General features: G+C 52.9%; 1 protein-coding gene across 3 annotated transcripts in view; it reads right to left on the bottom strand.

Annotated features, from left to right (window-relative positions):
- Window positions 1–21,571, bottom strand: part of LOC121269707 (SLX4 interacting protein) — a 115,358-nt gene extending 93,787 nt beyond the window's left edge. The window contains exons 1-3 of one of the 3 annotated variants that reach the window (XM_041174551.1): window positions 21,429–21,571; window positions 14,168–14,196; window positions 9,277–9,305 (exon numbers count right to left, since the gene is read on the bottom strand). In XM_041174551.1, the coding sequence (XP_041030485.1) occupies window positions 9,277–9,303 (27 nt within the window). In that variant the 5' untranslated portion in view covers window positions 9,304–9,305; window positions 14,168–14,196; window positions 21,429–21,571. Of the gene's footprint in view, window positions 1–9,276; window positions 9,306–11,150; window positions 11,206–14,167; window positions 14,197–21,428 lie in introns of those variants that run through there. The other 2 variants (XM_041174543.1, XM_041174560.1) reach the window with 2 other exon arrangements.
- Window positions 21,572–21,876: the final 305 nt, after the last annotated feature.

Here is a 21,876-nt window from a genome sequence, read left to right as displayed (position 1 = left end):
GTCCTTATTTGTAGTCTTCCTGCCCAGTCCACTAGGGCCAAATCTGCCCTCATGCCTTTGTAGTTACTTTTGTTTAACTCCAGAACACTAGTATGTCACTTATGACTCAGCCAGCTAGGTCATTAGCTGGTTCCGAGCCACTCTTGGCGATGGGCATCATAAACCCCCACCCAGAGTACAATCTGCACCCTTGCCACCCTCAGTGCTTTCTCTAAGTGATGTTCAACATGGAGGAGCATTGATTCATCAGCTGAGGGAGGGCAGTACGTGGAAATCAGGAGGTTTCCTTGACCTGATGCAATGAGATTTCATAGAATCCAGAGTCAAAGTTGAGGACTCCCAGGGCAAATCCCTCCTGACTGTATACCACTGTGCTGCCACCTCTGCTGGTTCTGGTCTGTCCTGCCAATGGAACAAGACATACCCAGGGACAGTGATGGTGGAATCTGGGACATTATCTGTAAGGTATGATTCCATTGGGATGACTATGTCAGGCTGTTGCTTGACTAGTTTGTGAGGCAGCTCCTTCCAATTTTGGCACTAGGCCCCAAATGTTAGTAAGGGGAACTTTGCCGGATCGACAGGGCTGTGATTGCCGTTGTCGTTTCCGGTGCCTAGGTTGATGCCAGGTGGTCCGTCCAGTTCCATTCCTTTTTTGTACCTTTGTAGCGGTTTATTACAACTGAGTGGCTTGCTAGGCCATTTCAGGGGGCATTTAAGAGTCAACCACATTGCTGTGGATCTGGAGTCACATGAAGGCCTGACCAGGTTAAAAACGACAGATTTCCTTCCCTAAAGGACAGATGGGTTTCATGGTCATCATTAGAATTTTAATTCCAGATTTTTTTATTGAATTCAAATACCGCGATCTGCAGTGGCAGAATTCGATCCCGGGTCCCCGGAGCGTTATCCTGGGTTTCTAGACTACTAGTCCAGTGACAATACCACTACGCCATCACCTCCCTCCATCATTAATATGAAGTGAATTTTCATTCCAGTAATTCTGTTTTTATGGGTTATCTCAGGATTTATTGGCTCCTACTCTAGAAGAGATCTTGCTGGAGGCAATGGTCTTTTGTTCAACAACATTTATTTACATGACAACTATTTAGAAAGATTAAATAAGACCAAGACCTAGCTGAAGCTACTCTCGAGATGCTTCACAGTCATCTTCCCAATGAGTGGCCTCATTATGACACAACTCCTTACGTACATGCACAGTGGTTATCATTAGAGTCAATACTTTACTCTACATCATCCTCCCACCAAGTCTTTATCAACATATTATTAGACACACATTCTCCTACACCTCACCCCGAAGTCTCTTCTCTTAAGGGGAAAAGTGTCTGTGGTTATTTCATCAGTCATCTTGAACAAATGCAGAGCTCCTTCTCAGGTAGATGGGAACTCTGATGCTCTGAGATCAGTTTGTGGGGGCTGAGACCTCTGGTTTCCCTCATTTGTGGTTCTGTAGGTATGACATTTTCTTCAGGTTCAAGGTACTCTGCCCATGCTGTTAATGGTTTCCTGTCCATTGAAATTAGCACAAATCTGTTCCTTCAAATGATTCCTGACTGCGTCTTGACCAGATACGATATTGGTTGCTGTAACTTCTTAAAATACTGTACCAATACAGTTCTGGTCTCTGATCAATATCTCCTCTCCCGTTGCAAGAATTGGAAGGTCTTGAGCCCTATGCCACTGATTAAATGTACAAGTTTGATTTGCTCAGTAGGCTTCTTCCTAGCTTGATCATAGTCTTCCACTGTGACATTTGGTAGCAAGGTGAGGGTAGTAAAGGAAGTTGGGTCTTTAGACTGCGGCCCATCAGAGGCTTGCATAGGACAAAGCCATTATGTAATAGTGTGAAGTGATAACTAAGCAAAATGAGCTCAAAGTCGTAATTCTTCTTCGGTAGGGCTTTTGTAGTGCATACTCCTCACTCCGTTTCTCCGTTAGACTGAGAGTATTTTGGGGAGCTTGTGGCATGGCCAAATCCATATGATGCTGCGAAGGATTGGAAGCACTCGTTGGCAAATTGTGGTCCATTATTGGAGATAAAAGTGTCTGGAATTCCTGTGTAGAGAATATTTTCTTCAAGAAGTTAATAACAGCTTCAGAGGAGAGAGAAGTGAGAGAAAACTAGCTCGTAATATAAAAACAGATTATAAGAGTTACTATAGATATTTAAATAAGAAAATAATAACAAAGTGAGCGTTGGTCCTGTAGAAAGTGCACCTGGTGAATTGATAATGTAAAGTAGGGAGATAGCAGATGAATTAAACAGGTATTTTGCTTCAGTCTTCACTACAGAGGACACAAGTAACATCCTGGAGATAGCTGTAAATCAGGAAATGGAAGGGAGGGAGGAACTCTGGAAAATTACAATCACCAGGGAAGTGCTATTGAGCAAATTGTCAGGGCTGCAGCTGACAAATCCCCAGGCCCGGATGGACTTCACTCCAAGGTCTTGAAAGGAGTGGCTAGGGAAATAGTTGATGCGTTGGTTTCAATCTTCCAAAATTCCCTAGATTCTGGGAAGGTTCCATTACATTGGAAAATAGCAAATGTAACTTCTTTATTCAAAAAGGGAGACAGAAAACAGGAAACTACAGGCCTGTTAGCTTAACATGTCTTAAGGAAAATGTTAGAAGCTATTATTAAAGATATTATAGCAGGGTACTTAGAGAAATTCAAGGCAATCAGGCAGAATCAACATGGTTTTGTGAAAGGGAAATTATGTTTAACCAATTTATTGGAGTTCTTTCAAGGAGTCACATGTGCTGTGGATACAGGGGAACTGGTGAATGTACGGTGCTTAGATTTCCAGAAGGCATTTGATAAAGTGCCACATCAATGGTTATTGTGAAAAATAAAAGCTCATGGTACAGGGGTAACATATTGGCATGGATAGAAGATTGGTTAGCTAACAGGAAGCAAATAGTTGACATAAATGGGTCTTTTTCTGGTTGACAGGATGTGATGAGTGGTGTGCCACAGGGATCAGTGCTGGGGTCTCAACTTTTTACAATTTATATAAATGACTTGGATGAAGGGGCCAAAGAAATTGTTGCTAAATTTGCTGACAACACAAAGATAGTTAGGAAAGTAAATTGTGAAAAGGTCATAAGGAAGCTACAAAGGGACATAGGTATATTAAGTGAGTGGGCAAAGATCTGGCAAATGGAATACAATGTGGGCAAATGTGAAATTGCCCACTTTGACAGGAAGAATAAAAAAGCATATATCTAAATGGTGAGAGATTGCAGAGCTCTAGGGTTCAGAGGGATCTGGGTATCCTAGTGCATAAATCACAAAAAGCTAGTATGCAGGTACAGCAAGTAATTAGGAAAGCTAATAAATGTCAGCATTTATTGTAAGAGGAATTGCTTAAAAAAGTAGGGAGGTTATGCTTCAGTTGTACAGGGCACTGGTGAGACCACATCTGGAGCAGTGTGTATTGTACTGGTCTCCTTATTTAAAGAAAGATGCAAATGCATTAGCAGTTCAGAGAAGGTTAACTAGACTAATACCAGGAATGGGCAAGTTGTCTTATGAGGAAAGGTTGGACAAGATAGGCTTGTATCCACTGGAGTTCAGAAGAGTAAGCAGTGACTTAATTGAAATCTTCAAAATCCTGAGGGGTCTTGACAGGGTGGATGTGGAGAGGATGTTTCCTCTTATGGGGGAATCTAGAATTAGGAGTCACTGTTTAAAAATAAGGGGTTGCTCATTTAAGAAAGAGATGAGGAGAAATATTTTTCTATCAGAGGATCGTGAGTCTTTGCAACTCTTCCTCAAAAGATGGTGCAAGCAGAGTCTTTGAATATTTTTAAGGCAGAGCTAAATAATTTTTGATTAACAGGGTTGAAAGGTTATCGGTGGTAGGCAGGAATGTGGGGTTGAGGTTACAATCAGATTAGCCATGATCTTATTGAATGGCAGAATAGGTTTGAGGGGCCGAACGGCCTATTCCTGCTCCTAATTCGTATTTGAGGCCATGTAGCTTTTGCACCTCTATCCAGCAAGGATAATAGTCTACTACTACCAGAAGAAATATGTTCCCCTTACAGTTGAAGAAATCCATGTCAAGGCACTCCCAAGGCCTTGATGGGAAGGAGGAGAGCAGAAGTAGCTCTCTCTGTTCCTTTCTGTAAAGGGCACAGGACAGCAGTTGGAGACCATCTCTTCAATAGTGTGTGAAATTCCTGGCTACCATTCAGGGCTGTGCCCTGGCTTGACACTTGGCTACAAGATGTCTTTGGTGGATCTTCTGGAGGTCTTCCAGGCAGAGAGCTTGTGGTATCATCACTCTTGCATCACATACTAGAGGGTCTTCTATGACGCTGTTTGAAATATTGCCTCAAGATAGGGCTGTTTGGAATGTACTGTGGTCATCTGTCCAGGCAGTATGTACGAATTTGGATGCACTTTTTATCTTGCCTTCGGGCTGCATGAATATCACACAACTTCTGGTCTGTTGCCAGCAAGTATCAGGCAGTCAAAGCTGTGAAGGCTTCAACTTCAACAATGAAGATTTTATCTTCCTTTGTTGGGTAAGTGGCAGGCATCCTGGACAGTGCAGTGTATCGGTCGTAGTCTGATATTTACCCTATACATATCCCATAGTAGCGTCGCATCGTGTGAGACTAAGCCAGAATTGCTAAATCCTGGGTGGCATCTTTGTGATTTCTTTTGTGTTCAACAAAGTTACTAATGGCTTATGATTGGTCTCAATCTTAAACTGCAGGCCCAGTACATAATCAGAGAATTTCTCACATGCCCAAGTCGCTATGAGAGCTTCTTTTTCGCTAACAGCATAGTGCTGTTCAATCTCATTGAATAATCTGGCAAAGTAAATAGAACTTCTTTTGCCATCACTTTGGACCTGGAATAGCACTGCTCCAGGTCCCGCTGCAGATGATTCAGCTGCCACAAGCGTGGGAAGTTCAAGTTCGTAGTGGGCTAGGACCTCTGAGGGTGTTAGCATCATTTTGATTTGTTCGAATGACTGCTGCTGATGCTCACTCCAGCACACTTGGTCCTGTCAAAAAGATATCTGAGGGGTTCATTTATCTGGGCTAAGTGAGGCAGGGATTTACCTAGTTGGTTGACCATGTCCATAAACCTTTGTAGCTCTGTTATATTTCTAGGTGGCGAGAATTCCTTTATTGCCTTCACTTTCTCTGGGTCTGTGGTAATCTGTTGACACTCAATGGCATTACCATTACTGAATCTGCCAGAATCAATATCCTGGGGTTTACCATTGACCAGAAACTGAACTGGACCAGCCATATAAATACTATGGCTACGAGAGCAGGTCAGAGGCTGGAAATTCTGTGGCGAGTAACTCACCTCCTGACTTCCCAAAGCCTGTCCATCATCTACAAGGCACAAGTCAGGAGTGTGATGGAATATTCTCCACTTGCCTGGGTAAGTGCAATTCCAACAACACTCAAGAAGCTCCATAACATACAATACAAAGCAGCTCGCTTTATTGGAACCCCATCCACCACCTTAAACATTCATGCTCTCCAGCACCGACGTACAGCAGCAGCAGTGTGTACCATCTACAAGATGCACTGCAGCAACTCACCAAGGGTCCTTTGACAGCACCTTCCAAACAGATAACTTCTATCACCTAGAAGTCCAAGGGAAGTAGATGCGGGGTGAGTCAAGCACTTAACTGTCCATCGTTAGGTGTCCCATGAGATTTAGGACCCTTGGCATGGAATTTCCACCCCCCCCTTCCCCACCCCCCGGAGCTGTCGGTTAAGCCAAACAGTATAGAAACATTTAAGGAGAAGCTAGATAATCTCATGAGGGAGAAGGGAATAAGCTCTTAGATAAATAAGGAATGGAGGAAACTCAAATGGAGTACAAATGCTGGCACGGCCTGTCTAAGCTGAATGATTTGTTTCTGTGCTATACATTCTATGTAATTCTCAGCAGCTAAACAAAATCTCACTACAGCATTAGAAGTGATGCTCCTGCTCATAATTGTAGAATAGTTGGCGAATTCATTGTTTGGTCTCAAACTTGAACAATTGCCAGTTGATTGACTTGCTAGAGAGTTATTAGAACCCATGGAACTGTATTCCAGGATAGAACCATGGAAAAGCGATGGTGCAAAAAGAGTCCATTCAGCCCATTGTGTCTACACCGCTCATTTTTATTCCCACTTTCTAGCACATGGTCCATAGCCTTGCAGGATACAGCACTTCAGGTGCAGATCCAAGTGCTTTTCAAATAAGCTGAGCGTTTCCACCTCAACCGTCAGTTTAGGAAGTGAATTCCAGATACCCACCACCCTCTGGGTGAAGATGTTTCTCCTCATGTCCCCTCCAATCCTTCTACCAATCACCACACCCCCCTGGCAATTGACCCTCGGCTAAGGGAAATAGGTCTCTCCTGTTTACCCTATCTAGGCCCCCATAATTTTGTACACCTCAATTAGGTCACCCCTCAGCCTCCTCTGTTCTAAGGAAAACAACTTCAGGCTATCGAATCTTTCTTCACAGCTACAATTTTCAAGCCCTGGCAACATTCTTGTAAATCTCCCCTGTACTCTCTGCACAGCAATTATGCCCTTCCTCTAATGTTGTGACCACAACTGTACACAAAATTCCAGCTGTGGCCTAACCAGCGTTTATACAGTTCCAGCATTACCTCCCTGCTTTTGTTTTCAATACCTCATCCAATAAAGAAAAGCATTCCATATGCTTTCTTTCCCACCTTATCCACCTGTCCTGCCACCTTCAGGGACCTGTGGACATGTACTCCAAAGTCTCTCACTTCCTCTACCCGTTTCAATATCTTCCCATTTACTGAGTATTCCCTTGCTTCATTTGCCCTCCCTAATGCATTACCTCACACTTCTCTGGATCAAATTCCATTTGCCACTTTTCCGCCCACTCAACCAAACCATTGATATAATTCTGGAGGCATTAGCTGTCCTCTTCACTATCAACTACGTGGCCAAATCTTGCATCATCTGCAATTTCCTGATCATGCCTCCCACATTTAAGCCCAAATCACTAATACATATAAAAAACAGCAAGGGCCCCAACAATGAGCCCTGTGGAATGGTACTGGAAACCGCTTTCCGCTCACAAAAACATCCATTGACTAGTACTCTTTGTTTCTTGGCACTGAGCCAATTTTGAATCTAATTCATCATCTTCCCCTGTATCCCATGGGATCTCACTTTCCTGACCAGTCTGCCTTGTGGGACCTTGTCAAGTTCCTTACTAAAATCCACATAGACAACATCCACTGCACTTTCCTCATCAATTCTCCTTGTTACTTCCTCAAAAAAATTGATTAAGTTAGTAAGTCACAATCTTCTCCCAACAAAACCATGCTGGCTACCCCGATCAATCCATGCCTAAGTGACAGTTTATCCTGTCTCTCAGAATTGATTCCAATAATTTGCCCAGAACCGAAGTCAGACAGACTGGCCTACAATTTTCTGGCCTATCCCTCGCACCCTTTTTAAGTATTGGTACAACGTTCGCAGACCTCCCATCCTCTGTCACTTTACCTGTATCTAGTGAGGATTGGAAAATGATTCTCAGAGCATCTGCTATTTTTTCCCTGGCTTCCTTTAACAACCTGGGATACAATCCATCTGGCCCTGGTGATCCACCCTAAAAGATGCCAGTCCCTCCAGTACTACTTCTCCCATTATACTTATTGCATCTAATATTTCACACTCTTCCTCTTTAATGCGAATGTCTGCATCATCCCTCTACTTAGTGAAGAGGGAGACAAAATACTCATTGAGAGCCCTGGACACATCTTCAGCATCAATGCACAAGTTACCATGTACATTTGATAGGCCCTACCCTTTCCTTAGTTATCCTCTTGCTCTTAATGTACTGGTAAAACATCTTTGGGTTTTCTTTGATCTTACCTGCCAATGTTTTTTTGTATCCTCTTTGTTTTCTTAATTTCCTTTTTTACTTCATCCCTGTACTTTCTATACTCCTCTAGGCTTTCTACAGTATTAAGCTTTTTGTGACTGTCATAAACTCTCTTTTTCTCCTTTATCTTACATTATATGTTCCTGGATAACCAGGGGGCTCTAGATTTGGCAGTACCACCCTTTTCTTTTGTGGGGGCATGTCTACACTGGGCCCGTAGAATCTCGCTTTTGGATACCTCCCACTGATTTGACACTGTTTTTCCTTCTAGTAGCTGTATCCAATCCACTTTCACCAGTTCACCGTACCCCAATTTAGAACTTTTCCTCCTGTCCTATCTTTGTCCTTTTCCATGATGATGCTAAATCTAACTGTATTATGGTCACTATCTCCAAAATGGTCAACCACTGCAACTTCATCCACTTGCCCAACTTCATTTTCTGAAACTAAATCTAGAATTGCGCCCCCTCTTGTTGGGCTTGTTACATGTTGGCTGAAGAAGTTCTCTTGAATGCAGTTCAAGAAATTTGTGTCCTCTGCACCCTTCACACAGTTCGTATCCCAATTGACAATAAGGTAGTTGAAGTCTCCAACTATTACTGCCTCATTGTTTTTGCATTCAGGAATTTGCCTACATATTTGATCTTCTTACTCCCTTCCACTATTTTTTTTTGGAGGGGGGGTCTACAGCACACTCCCAGCATGTGGCTGCCCCTTTTTTTATTCCTGAGCTCAAGCTGTAGGGCCTCATTTGGTGCTTCATTTAGTATAACATAACTTCTCACAGCTGTAATTGTTTCTCTAACCAATAATGCTACATCCCCACCTTTTTTTACCCCCCTCTCTATTCTGCCTGAAAACTCGATGTCCAGGGATGTTGAGCTGCCACTTTTGCCCTTCTTTAAGCTAAGTTTCCGTTATAGCAATGAAATCATCCTGCCATATGCCTGTGCCCTCAGCTCATCAACTTTATTCTGTTATGAGTTATTTTGTTTAGCAGGACTAAGGACAGAAATGAGTTCACCAAAACAACTGCGATCATTTTTTTTAATGCAACCATTTAAAAATGCTGCATTTTCTATTATATAAAGCTGTTTTTTTGCTAGGATGAGGTGGGAAAGATATCTTCCCTTACCCTTTGCTCATGAAGTCAGTGATGCATGTTGGAGTAGAATTTCAAGAACAGGAGAATTACTTTCATGTTGCATGGGAACATTGAAGAAAATAATTACATTATGACAGCAAATTTTGTGCTTAATTTAAGAAGTCTCTGGCAGCCTCAGTCAGTGCCCAGTGGAGATAATCTAAGACATGAAAAAATATCATTCAAGGAAAGTTTAAGTAGCCTTACCTTAAGGACAAATTTCTTTGACGGCATCACTGCAACAGAAAGATAACTTGCTTCAATTTATAGTAGTTAAATAAATTACTATCATCTCATTCAAGCAACAGGACAGCCAACTTAAGTGAGGATAGAAAACAGTTTGTAAAAAGAAAATACAAACCAAATATTAAATATAAATAATATATTAAACACCAAGTTCCAACTTAGCTCATCTGTAGCACTTTCATCTAGGAGTCAAAAGATTTTGGGTTTCAGACCTCTTCAAAAACATCAGCACATGTTTTGGGCTGACATTTCAGTGCAGTAGAGGGAGCACTCTGATTTTGCAGTCTTTCTGATGAAATGGTAAACCAGGCCACACCTGGATGGTTGACGTGAACATGAAAGATCTCATGGAATTATTAAAAGAGTAGGGAACTCTCGGTGTCCTGGACCCCAACCTCTATCACTCAACTATCAAAGCTTTGTCTGTTTTACTATTTGTGGCATCGAGCTACACACAAAAAAATGTAACAACCCCTCAAAACCAACTCACTTTGGACATCCTTAAGATGTGAAAGACGCTATATAAATAAGTTATTTCTCTTTAAACCTTTCAAAATATGTCAATAACAATTCAAACATTTCTGGAATTTATCACAATTTAGAAATAACAAAGGCTGCACAGCATCATTAATAGTAATTAACTCTAAGCAGACTAATTGTTACTAATTTGTGAATAGTATCATTACCAGTAAATGTCTACCTCCTTTAACTTTTGTCAAGTTACCATATTTCAGGTTGCACCATGTAGAGAATGCTCAAGCCAGTTTTTTTTTAGGTAGAAACCACTTAGCTTGAATTCCATATTGACCTTTTAAATCTGCAACCCTTGCCATGTGCATCTGAATCACGACAGTTAATAGATGCTCCCTGTGTGCAAAAGTTGGAGTTTAACCAGCTAAAATTGTGCTATTTAAATGAGAAGTATAGAGTTCATGATTGCTTTTTAAATGATGATTCAAATGCTTTTTGCCTTTATACTGGAACGTGTGGTATGCATCAGCACAGAGCACTTGTCCAGCTAGACAAACCTACTAATTATGGCATTGTCTTGCAGTCATCTAGAGCCAAGTGATGAGAATCCCAGTCCTTCCAAGGTTTGCTCCTCCAAGTCTTATCAATGAGCCAGGCTGGCTGGTCATTCATTGACAAGCCCTTAAATACTGAAGGCCTGACGAACTCAGATATCAGATTACTGAATCTGCCTCATGGAAGATTGACTCCGTTCCAAACTACCATTACCAGACATGCCATTTTGGAGTCAACTTGATCGCAGACAGACCCTGGTCACCTCCCAAGCCTCTAAATTGGCAATTCAATTTCGTTGTCAGTATGAAATTTATTTAATATTTTACTACAATAAAAGGACTATATAAATGCATGGTCTTGTTAAGAAATGAGAATAACACTTCAATTTGGAAATTTTGCCTTGCATTATTTTTGTTGCCAATTTCTTTTCACTTTCCCCCTTTCTGAAAGCATGGACTTCTTGCTAGGATTAGAATTATGGTGAGCAGTCTCCCTTAACTCTTGCAGGTTCCATCATGTCTGAGCTTTAACGAGTGTCAATTGATTAGTCAACTGCAAGGATTATCATGACAGAATCCAATCATGCTCACCTGACATCCACACATCTACACTTCCAATAGGAGTTACTGAATACAAAGAACCTTTTCCCAACCAGAATCTAGAAAACAGTGAAGCCAACTGTAGTACCCCTACTCCCATTTTGGTTGAGCTTAGTTCACACAGGAGTTCAAGTTTCCGTGGGTGGTAAAGCACTGAGTTCAAATTGCCCTGTTGAATTCAAGAATCCCACATTGGGAGTCACATCCCACCTTCGTTCTCCCACTGGCAAAAATAGGATCGGTCGGATATGGGGGTGGAACTAGATCCGGGTCCCACCCACCATTTTGAAAGCTTCCCAGAGACTCCATGGCTTCATCTTAATCCAGGCCTTGGAATCTTGAGAAATTCGGAACATAAAAAATACTCAGAATACTTCTCATACGTTAAACTACTGTTGATATGGTGTGTTCTGGTTCAATGAATATTAACTGACTTCTATGATAATGTGATGACAACAGGCTGATCAAGCTTCAGCTTATTAAAAATTGCATCTTACAGCCTGTCAATTATAGAAATTGTAATGCGGACTAAAAATATACAGGTATAGTCAAAGGATTTCTGCAAAACTGAATCCAAGTGACCAGATCAAATGTATAATCCTTCAACTTAACCCATTCTGGTTGGCACTGGCATCAAATATTCATTGCTTATAAAACTGCATACATTTTTTTTTTAACTGCTCTGATGTAGTTTCTGATCCCGATATTTACTGCATAAAACATTCATTTCCTCTAGTTTAAAAAAAATCTAGCTTTACCCTTTGTAATCTCTCTGCACCACCTGCAGTCCCTCACTAAAGAAAATAGGCAGGTGTCCTTCTCTCACAAGTCTGCCACTGATAGTCCATGACCAACCACTGGCAGTTACATGAGAGCAACACCAGGAAGAGTCCCACTCCAAATGCCATTCGACTGTTATTTTGGTATGGCACAGCTGCATATTAAGGGGGTGGGGAAATCCTAGGTGCAAATATACACACCATGGACAGGATTTTTGCTTTGGGGTCAGGACACCAAAGTAAGGAACATTTCCAGATCCCAACATATCATGGCATGGGTGTGAGATGCCCAACACAATTTTAATTGGATTGGCCAATTAATGGCCAGAGAGCATGCTCACTATTCAATTAAGGATGGTGGCAGGCTCTCAACACTGGTGGACCAATAGGAGACCCTCCAGCATTAAGAAACTGCAACCTGCCAATGCAGGTAAAGGAGATAAGGGCACCCCAAGGTGAGGGAACACTAAGTAATTTTAAAATCTTTTGAGAATACAAATGGCCACAAGTGCCAGACCACCTCTACATGGAGGCCTATGGCCATTTGTAAGTTGGCCAGGGTGGGGGGCATGGGAGGGAATGCTTAAATAGTTAAATAGAGCGCTGGACCCCCTACCCTGCTGCCAGACAGCCATCTCCTTTCTCTGGCTGTGTTTTGGCCACTGCAGGGGGCCAACTTGCTGGCTGAAAAATTCCAGTCTGTGCAGCTGAGGGGCCTAATGGCCTCAAATGGCTATCTATTGCTTGTGAGCAATTTTAATCCAACATTCCCAGTAGAAAACTGATGGATTGGATCCCATCAGTTTCCCCAGAGCCAGATTAGGTTAAAATTATGAGTTCTCTGCTCAAAGGCAGGTACTACCCACAGCACCACAGCCTTCACTGTGGGTAGGGCAAGGGGACAGGACCTGAATCCATCCCAGCCAGAACAGGGATAGAACCTCATGCTGTTAGCCAACTGATCTACACCTGCCATCCAGCCAACTGAGCCAATCGCGCCCCCCCCACCCCCACCAAGCCAAAAGAGTCTGAGTTGCTGTGGTGACATATACTTTTACATGCATATTGTACCCTGGAGCTATGGATGTGATGGTCGAGGCTCCAACTTCTTTCCATCACACGGCTGACCAGGAATCTCTTCCATTCTTATCACCTGCTATTGGTGTATGTTGGAAGCATTTACAAGTTGATACTCAAGCTCCTTAGCCAAAAGGCCTGGAGCGGGGCTTGAACCCAGAGTTTCTGACTCAGAGGCAAGGAGACTACTCACTGCACAGATTAAAATTACACCCATTGTTTACAGTGCAAATAAAATATTGAAGAACATAACAACTTGCACTTTCTAGTAAGTTCTTCCATCCATCCTGACACAAAGCTTTGGAGTTGGGTGACATATCCCACGTGAAATTCAAACATTGGCTGCGTACTCTCATAGTTTCCTGCTTGTTCATGAGCACCTTTCCAGACTTCAGGATGTCCCCAAAGAGTTTCACAACGGACAAAGTATTTTCGTGTTGTAGCCAAAGTTGTAATGTAGGAAATGTGGCAGCCAATTTGCATACAGCAAGGTTCCACAAACAACAAAATAGATGGTCAGATAATCAAGTGATGATGGCTAAGGGGGCAAATATTGGCCATCATACGTGCTTTTCTTCATTCAAATAGTCTCCTGGGATCTTTCAGACAGGACCTCAATGACCACTAGATCAACAGTTTTATGAAAATTGCTGAAAGCAGACTACTCTTGGCTCTTAGGTTGCTCTGCAATCTTGGACAAAGCCACAAACTACCCTACACATTTCTTACAAGAATCTAATCCAGCCTATTTCTTTCTGATTTCTCCGCAGTCTTCCAAAGCAAACAATAGTTATGCCACAATATAACAAAGAATAATTCCAAGTGTAATTCCCCAATAGCTTTCAGATTCCCTAGGATTCTCTTCCCTTTGGATAGAAATAGAAATGAGCTCAGAAACACCAAAGATAAGCATGTATGAAACAGCCTTAGAATAGGCAGCTGTCGACCAAGAGTGGTTCCTGACTTTGTTCCCCCTAAATCATTGCCATTCTCCCCATCCTTTCAGCAGCAGTCAAATGTTGATGGTTGATAGGTACAATATCAATAATTAAGTGGGCCTGATTCAATCAAAGTTCCTGTAGTTCAAAGGCACTTGAATTTGGATCTCAGTATTTGTTTTAGCAAAAACTTATTGTTGAAACTTTCTGAAAATGGACGAAAGCAACAACTTAAGTTATGATTAGACATCATGTGAAATTTTTATGCAAACATCACGATTACCTTGAAGTGATTAGTTTTAAGGCCTCAGTGACTGAAACACATGTTTATAATTTGACTTAATCATACCCATCAACACGTTTTTATTACTCAGAATCTCAGACCTCGTCAATCTGAGTTTCAGCACATAAGGTGCAACTAAAACAAAAATACCTGGAAAAACTCAGCAGGTCCGGCAGCATCTGCGGAGAGGAGCACAGTTAACATTTCGAGTCCGAATGACCCTTCAACAGAACTAAGTAAAAATAGAAGAGAGGTGAAATATAAGCTGGTTTAAGGGGAGGGTGGGACAAGTAGAGCTGGATAGAGGGTCAGTGATAGGTGGAGATAACCAAAAGATGTCACAGACAAAAGGACAAAGAGGTGTTGAAGGTGCTGATATTATCTAAAGAACGTGCTAATTAAGGGTAGAAAGCAGGACAAGCAAGGTACAGATAGCCCCAGTTTGGGAGGGGTGGGGTGAAGGAATTGAAAAAGGCTAAAAGGTAGAAATAAAACAATGGATGGAAATACATTTAAAATAATGGAAATAGGTGGGAAAAGAAAAATCTTAATAAATTATTGGAAAAAAAGGAGGGGAGGGGGGTGGAGATTGGAAAGTTGGGGGGGGAGATGGAGGAGAGAGCTCATGATTTAAAATTGTTGAACTCCAGAAGGCTGTAAAAGTGCCTAGTCGGAAGATGAGGTTCTGTTCCTCCAGTTTGCATTGAGCTTCACTGGAACAATGCAGCAAGCCAAGGACGGACATGTGGGCATGAGAACAGGGTGGAGTGTTGAAATGGCAAGCGACAGGGAGGCCTGGGTAATGCTTGTGGACAGACCGAAGGTGTTCTGCAAAGCGGTCACCCAGTCTGCGTTTGGTCTCTCCAATGCAGAGGAAACCACATTGGGACCAACAAATGCAGTTGAGGTGTAGGGGGTGATGGAGGAGTGGACCAGGGTGTCCCAGAGGGAACGATCCCTGCCGGGGGGTGAAGGGAAGATATGTTTGGTGATAGCATCATGCTGGAGTTGGCAGAAATGGCAGAGGATGATCCTTTGAATGCGGAGGCTGGTGGAGTGATAAGTGAGGACAAGGGGGACCCTATCACACCCTGCACCCCGTTCCCTCCCTCACCCCCTCGCCCAACCTCCCTCACCCCCTGCCTCATCCCCCTCAATCCCTGCCCCCTTCCCTCACCTCACCCCCGTGCCCTCCCCGCTCCGCTCTCCCCCACACCCCCTCACCCCACCGCCCCCCCCCCAACACCACCGCATTCCCCCACCCCTCCGTCCTCCTCCCAACCTCCCCCATGCCCTCCCCCCCAATCCCTTCCCCCACCCTCCCCTCACCCCCCCCGCCCTACCCTCGCCCTCCCGCCACCCCTCTGCCCTCCCCCACCCTCCCACCTCCCATCTGACCTCCCCCCCCACCCTCCCATCTCCCCAACTGCCCTCTCCCCTCCCCTCTCCCCCCCGCCCACCACGCCGTCCGCCCTCCCCTCACCCCCCTGCCATCCACCCTCCCCTCTCACAAGCCCCCGACCTCCCCCACCCGCCCCGCCGTCTGCCCTAACCTCACACCGCCCCCCCGCCATCCGCCCTCCCCTCACACACCCTGCCCCCCCTCAACACCCCTCCCTCCCCTCTCCAGCCCCCCAACCCCACCGCACTCACCCCTCCCACCACCCCTCTGCCCTCGCCTCAACACCCCGCCCTCCCCGCCTCCACCTCCCTCTCCCCCGCCCTCCCCTCACACAGCCCCCCTCCGGCATACACCCTCCTCCTCCCCCCCACCCCTCCCCTCCGCACACCCGCCCCTCCCTCCCCTCACACGTCCCCCTTTCCCTCCCACGGCCCCCTCTCCCTCCCCACCCTCCCTCCCCCACACGCCCACCCCTTCCCTCCCCCTACACACCCTCCCCTCCCACCACACACCCTCCCCTTTGCCCCCTCCCCTCGCACACGCCCCCTCCCCCTCCCCTCGCACACCCGCCCCCGCCCTTCCCTTCCCCCTCCCCTCGCACACCCGCCCCCTCCCCTCGCACACCCGCCCCCTCCCCCTCCCCGCGCACAGCCGCCCCTCCCCCTCCCCGCGCACAGCCGCCCCTCCCCCTCACACACCCGCCCCCCTCCCCCTCACACACCCGCCCCCCTCCCCTCGCACACCCGCCCCCCTCCCCTCGCACACCCGCCCCCCTCCCCTCGCACACCCGCCCCCCTCCCCTCGCACACCCGCCCCCCTCCCCTCGCACACCCGCCCCCCTCCCCTCGCACACCCGCCCCCCTCCACCTCCACTCGCAGACCCATCCCCCTCCACTCGCACACCCGCCCCCTCCCCCTCCCCTCGCACAGCCGCCCCCTCCCCCTCCCCTCGCACACCCCGCCCCCCCTCCCCCTCGCACACCTGCCCCCCTCCCCCTCGCACACCTGCCCCCTCCCCTCGCACACCCGCCCCCCTACCCTCCCCTCGCACACCCGCCCCCTCCCCCTCCCCCTGCCCCTCCCCTCGCACATTCGCCCCCCTCCACCTCCCCTCGCAGACCCATCCCCCTCCACTCGCACACCCGCCCCCCCTCCACTCGCACACCCGCCTCCCTCCCCTCCCCCCCTCCACTCGCACACCCGCCCCCCCTACCCCCCTCCCCTCCCCCCCTCCACTCGCACACCCGCCCCCCCTCCCCTCCCCTCCCCCCCTCCCCTCCTCCCCTCCTCCGCTGTCCCCTCCCCCCTCTCCCCTCCCCCCTCTCCCCTCCCCTCCCCCCCTCCTCGCTGGTCCTCTCCCCTCCCCCTCTCCCCCTCCCCCCTGTTCCCCTCCCCCCTCCGCTCCCCTCCCCCCCCCGCTCCCCTCCCCTTCCCCCCTCCCCTCCCCCTCCCCCCACCCCCCGCTCCCCTCCCCTCCCCCCTCTGTCCCCCTCCCCCCACCCCCCGCTCCCCTCCCCCTCCCCCCTCTGTTCCCCCTCCCCCTCCCCCCTCCGCTCCCCTCCCCCCTCCGCTCCCCTCCCCCTCCGCTCCCCTCCCCCCTCCGCTCCCCTCCCCCCTCCGCTCCCCTCCCCCCTCCGCTCCGCTCCCCCCTTCCCCTTCCCCCCTCCCCTCTGCTCCCCCCTTCCCCCCTCCCCTCTGCTCCCCCCTTCCCCTTCCCCCCTCCCCTCTGCTCCCCCTTCCCCCTCCCCTCTGCTCCCCCCTTCCCCTTCCCCCCTTCCCTCTGCTCCCCCCTTCCCCCCTCCCCCCCTCTGCTCCCCCCTTCCCCCCTCCCCCCCTCTGCTCCCCCCTTCCCCCCTCCCCCCCTCTGCTCCCCCCTTCCCCCCTCCCCCCTCTGCTCCCCCCTTCCCCCCTCCCCCCTCTGCTCCCCCCTTCCCCCCTCCCCCCCTCCGCTCCCCCCTCTGCTTCCCCCCTTCCCCCTCCCCCCCTCTGCTCCCCCCTTCCCCCCTCCCCCCCTCTGCTCCCCCCTTCCCCCCTCCCCCCTCTGCTCCCCCCTTCCCCCCTCCCCCCTCCGCTCCCCCCCTCTGCTTCCCCCCTTCCCCCTCCCCCCCTCTGCTTCCCCCCTTCCCCCTCCCCCCCCTCTGCTCCCCCCTTCCCCCCTCCCCTCTGCTCCCCCCTTCCCCCCCTCTGCTTCCCCCCTCCCCCCCTCTGCTTCCCCCCTCCCCCCTCCCCCCCTCTGCTTCCCCCCTTCCCCCCCTCTGCTTCCCCCCTCCCCCCCTCTGCTTCCCCCCTTCCCCCCTCCCCCCCTCTGCTCCCCCCTTCCCCCTCCCCCCCTCCGCTCCCCCCTTCCCCCGTCCCCCCTTCCCCCCTCCCCTCTTCCCCCTCCCCCCTTCCCCTCCGCTCCCCTCCCCCTTCCCCCCTCCCCCCCTCCGCTCCCCCCTTCCCCCTCCCCCCTGCTCCCCCCTCCCCCCTTCCGCTCCGCTCCCCTCCCCCTTCCCCCCTCCCCCCCTCCCCCCCTCCGCTCCCCCCTTCCCCCTGCTCCCCCTTCCCCCCTGCTCCCCCCTTCCCCCCCCTCCCCTCTGCTCCCCCCTCCCCCCTTCCGCTCCGCTCCCCTCCCCCTTCCCCCCTCCCCCCCTCCGCTCCCCCCTTCCCCCTGCTCCCCCTTCCCCCCTGCTCCCCCCTTCCCCCCCCTCCCCTCTGCTCCCCCCCCTCCCCCTCCCCTCTGCTCCCCCTCCCCTCCCCCTCCCCTCTGCTCCCCCCCCTCCCCTCCCCTCTGCTCCCCCCCTCCCCTCTGCTCCCCCCCTCCCCCTCCCCTCTGCTCCCCCCCCCTCCCCTCCCCTCTGCTCCCCCCCTCCCCTCCCCTCTGCTCCCCCCCTCCCCTCCCCCCCTCCCCTCCGCTCCCCCCCCTCCCCTCCCCTCTGCTCCCCCCTCCCCCTCCCCCCCTCCCCTCCGCTCCCCCCCCCTCCTCCCCTCTGCTCCCCCCCCCCTCCTCCCCTCTGCTCCCCCCCCCTCCCCTCCCCTCCCCTCTGCTCACCCCCCCTCCCCTCCCCTCTGCTCCCCCTCCCCTCTGCTCCCCCCCCCCTCTGCTCCCCCCCGCTCCCCCCCCCTCCCCTCTGCTCCCCCCCTCCCCTCCCCTCCCCTCTGCTCCCCCCCCCTCTGCTCCCCCCTCCCCTCCCCTCTGCTCCCCCCCTCCCCTCTGCTCCCCCTCCCCTCCCCCCTCCCCTCTGCTCCCCCCCCCTCCCCCCTCCTCCCCTCTGCTCCCCCCTCCCCCCCCCCCTCCCCCCCCGCTTCCCTCCCCCCCCTCCCCTCTGCTCCCCTCCCCCCTCCCCTCTGCTCCCCCCCTCCCCTCCCCTCTGCTCCCCCCCCTCCCCTCTGCTCCCCCCCCTCCCCTCTGCTCCCCTCCCCCCTCCCCTCTGCTCCCCCCCCTCCCCTCCCCTCTGCTCCCCCCCCCCTCCCCTCCCCTCTGCTCCCCCCCTCCCCTCCCCTCTGCTCCCCCCCTCCCCTCCACTCTGCTCCCCCCTGCTCCCCCTCTGCTCCCCCCCCTCTGCTCCCCTCTGCTCCCCCCCCTCCCCTCCCCTCCTCCCCTCTGCTCCCCCCCCTCCCCTCTGCTCCCCCCCCTCCCCTCCCCTCTGCTCCCCCCCCTCCCCTCCCCTCTGCTCCCCCCCCCTCTGCTCCCCCCACTCCCCTCCCCTCTGCCCCCCCCCCCTCCCCCCCCCTCCCCTCTGCTCCCCCCCCTCCCCCCCCTCCCCTCTGCACCCCCCCCTCCCCTCTGCTCCTCTCCCCTCCCCTCCCCCCTGCTCCCCCCCCTCCCCCCCTCCCCTCCCCCCTGCTCCCCCCCCCTCCCCTCCCCCCTGCTCCCCCCCCTCCCCTCCCCCCCCCTCCCCTCTGCTCCCTCCCCCTCCCCTCCCCTCCCCCCTCCCCTCCCCCTCCTCCCCCCTCCTCCCCCCTCCCCTCCCCCTCCTCCCCCCCCTCCCCCCTCCTCCCCCCCTCCCCTCCCCCTCCTCCCCCCTCCCCTCCCCCTCCCCTCTGCTCCCCCCCTCCCCTCCCCTCTGCTCCCCCCCCTCCCCCCCCTCCCCTCCCCTCCCCTCTGCTCCCCCCCCTCCCCTCTGCTCCCCCCCCTCCCCTCTGCTCCCCCCCGCTCCCCTCCCCTCCCCTCTGCTCCCCCCCTCCCCTCCCCCCCCTCCCCTCCCCTCTGCTCCCCCCCCCTCCCCATACCCTCCCCTCTGCTCCCCCCCCTCCCCTCCCCTCCCCCCCCTCCCCTCCCCTCTGCTCCCCCCCCCTCCCCTCCCCTCCCCTCTGCTCCCCCCCCCTCCCCTCTGCTCCCCCCCCCTCCCCTCTGCTCCCCCCCCCTCCCCTCCCCTCCGCTCCCCCCCCCTCCCCTCTGCTCCCCCCCCTCCCCTCCCCTCCCCTCTGCTCCCCCCCTCCCCTCCCCTCTGCTCCCCCCTCCCCTCCCCTCTGCTCCCCCCTCCCCTCCCCTCTGCTCCCCCCCTCCCCTCCCCTCCCCTCTGCTCCCCCCCCTCCCCTCCCCTCTGCTCCCTCCCCTCCCCTCCCCTCTGCTCCCTCCCCTCTGCTCCCCCCCTCCCCTCCCCCCCCTCTGCTCCCTCCCCTCCCCTCTGCTCCCCCCTCCCCCCCTCCCCTCCCCCTCCCCTCCCCCCCCCCCCTCTGCTTCCTCCCCTCCCCCTCCCCTCCCCCCCCCCCTCTGCTTCCTCCCCTCTGCTTCCCCCTCCCCTCCCCCCCCCTCTGCTCCCCCCTCCCCCCCCCCTCTGCTCCCCCCCCTCCCCCCCCTCTGCTCCCCCCCCTCCCCCCCCCTCTGCTCCCCCCCCCTCCCCCCCCCTCCCCCCCCCTCTGCTCCCCCCCCCCTCCCCCCCCCTCTGCTCCCCCCCCCTCCCCCCCCTCTGCTCCCCCCCCTCCCCCCCCTCTGCTCCCCCCCCCTCCCCCCCCTCTGCTCCCCCCCCCTCCCCCCCCTCTCTGCTCCCCCCCCTCTGCTCCCCCCCTCCCCTCCCCTCTCTCCCCTCCCCTCTGCTCCCCCCCTCCCCTCCCCTCTGCTCCCCCCCCTCCCCTCCCCTCTGCTCCCCCCCTCCCCTCTGCTCCCCCCCTCCCCTCCCCTCCCCTCCCCTCTGCTCCCCCCCTCCCCTCTGCTCCCCCCCTCCCCTCCCCTCTGCTCCCCCCCTCCCCTCTCCTCTGCTCCCCCCCTCCCCTCTCCTCTGCTCCCCCCCTCCCCTCTCCTCTGCTCCCCCCCTCCCCTCCCCTCCCCTCTGCTCCCCCCCCTCCCCTCTGCTCCCCCCTCCCCTCCCCTCTGCTCCCCCCCTCCCCTCTCCTCTGCTCCCCCCCTCCCCTCTCCTCTGCTCCCCCCCTCCCCTCTCCTCTGCTCCCCCCCTCCCCTCTCCTCTGCTCCCCCCTCCCCTCTCCTCTGCTCCCCCTCCCTCCCCCCCCTCCTCCCCTCCCCCTCCCCCCCCCTCCCCCCTCCCCCCTCCCCCCCCCCTCCCCCCCCTCCCGCCCCCCCTCCCCCTCCCCTCTGCTCCCCCCCACTCCCCCCCCCTCTTCCCCCTCCCCCCCCCCCTCACCCCCCCCCTCCCCTCTGCTCCCCCCCCCCCTCCCCCCCCTCCCCCCCCTCCCCCATCTGCTCCCCCCCTCCTCCCCCCCCCCCCCCCCCTCCCCCCCCCCCCCCCCCCTCTGCTCCCCCCCCCCTCTGCTCCCCCCCCCTCCCCCCCCCTCTTGCTCCCCCCCCCTCCCCCCCCTCTCTGCTCCCCCCCCTCTGCTCCCCCCCCTCCCCTCCCCCTCTGCTCCCCCCCCCTCCCCTCTCCTCTGCTCCCCCCCTCCTCCCCTCTCACCCTCCTGCTCCCCCCCTCCCCTCTCCTCTGCTCCCCCCCCTCCCCTCTCCTCTGCTCCCCCCTCCCCTCTCCTCTGCTCCCCCCTCCCCTCTCCTCTGCTCCCCCTCCCCTCCCCTCCTCCCCTCCCCCTCCCCTCCCCACCCCCCCTGCTCCCCCGCCCCCACCCCCCTCGCGCACTAACCGTTTCGAATCCGCCGCCGGCTCAAACAGGACTCGTGCAGCGCATGCGCCAACTGCTCCGGTTCACGTATCTCTGCCCACCCCGCCCACTGCCGAATATCATTCGACAAACACCAAGAAATAAAAACCCTTCAACGCGCCACCGGCACCGCTCACCCCACCCCCACCCGGGGACTCAATGAAACCAAGAAAAAAAATCGATATGTATAGGCGGCTACATTAATGCCTGATTATTTGCAGTTTTTTTTTATCAATTTAATCCAAAAAAAAACCCAGGCTGGAATTTATTGGCAGTAAATTCAGTCGGGTTAAAGAAAAAAAAAGCTCGCTAGATTTGATTTGTTTTCGGTGGATGGGCAAGTGGCGTGAGCGGACGGGTGGCTGGGGAAGGCCCCCGGGGCCCTGTGTGCGCCATGGCAGAGCGGCTGAAGGTCAGTCAGGGAGGGGGA

Source organism: Carcharodon carcharias, chromosome 2, assembly GCF_017639515.1.
Source record: "Carcharodon carcharias isolate sCarCar2 chromosome 2, sCarCar2.pri, whole genome shotgun sequence".
Classification (NCBI taxonomy): Eukaryota; Metazoa; Chordata; class Chondrichthyes; order Lamniformes; family Lamnidae; genus Carcharodon; species Carcharodon carcharias.
This window is presented reverse-complemented; position numbering and strand designations above follow the sequence as displayed.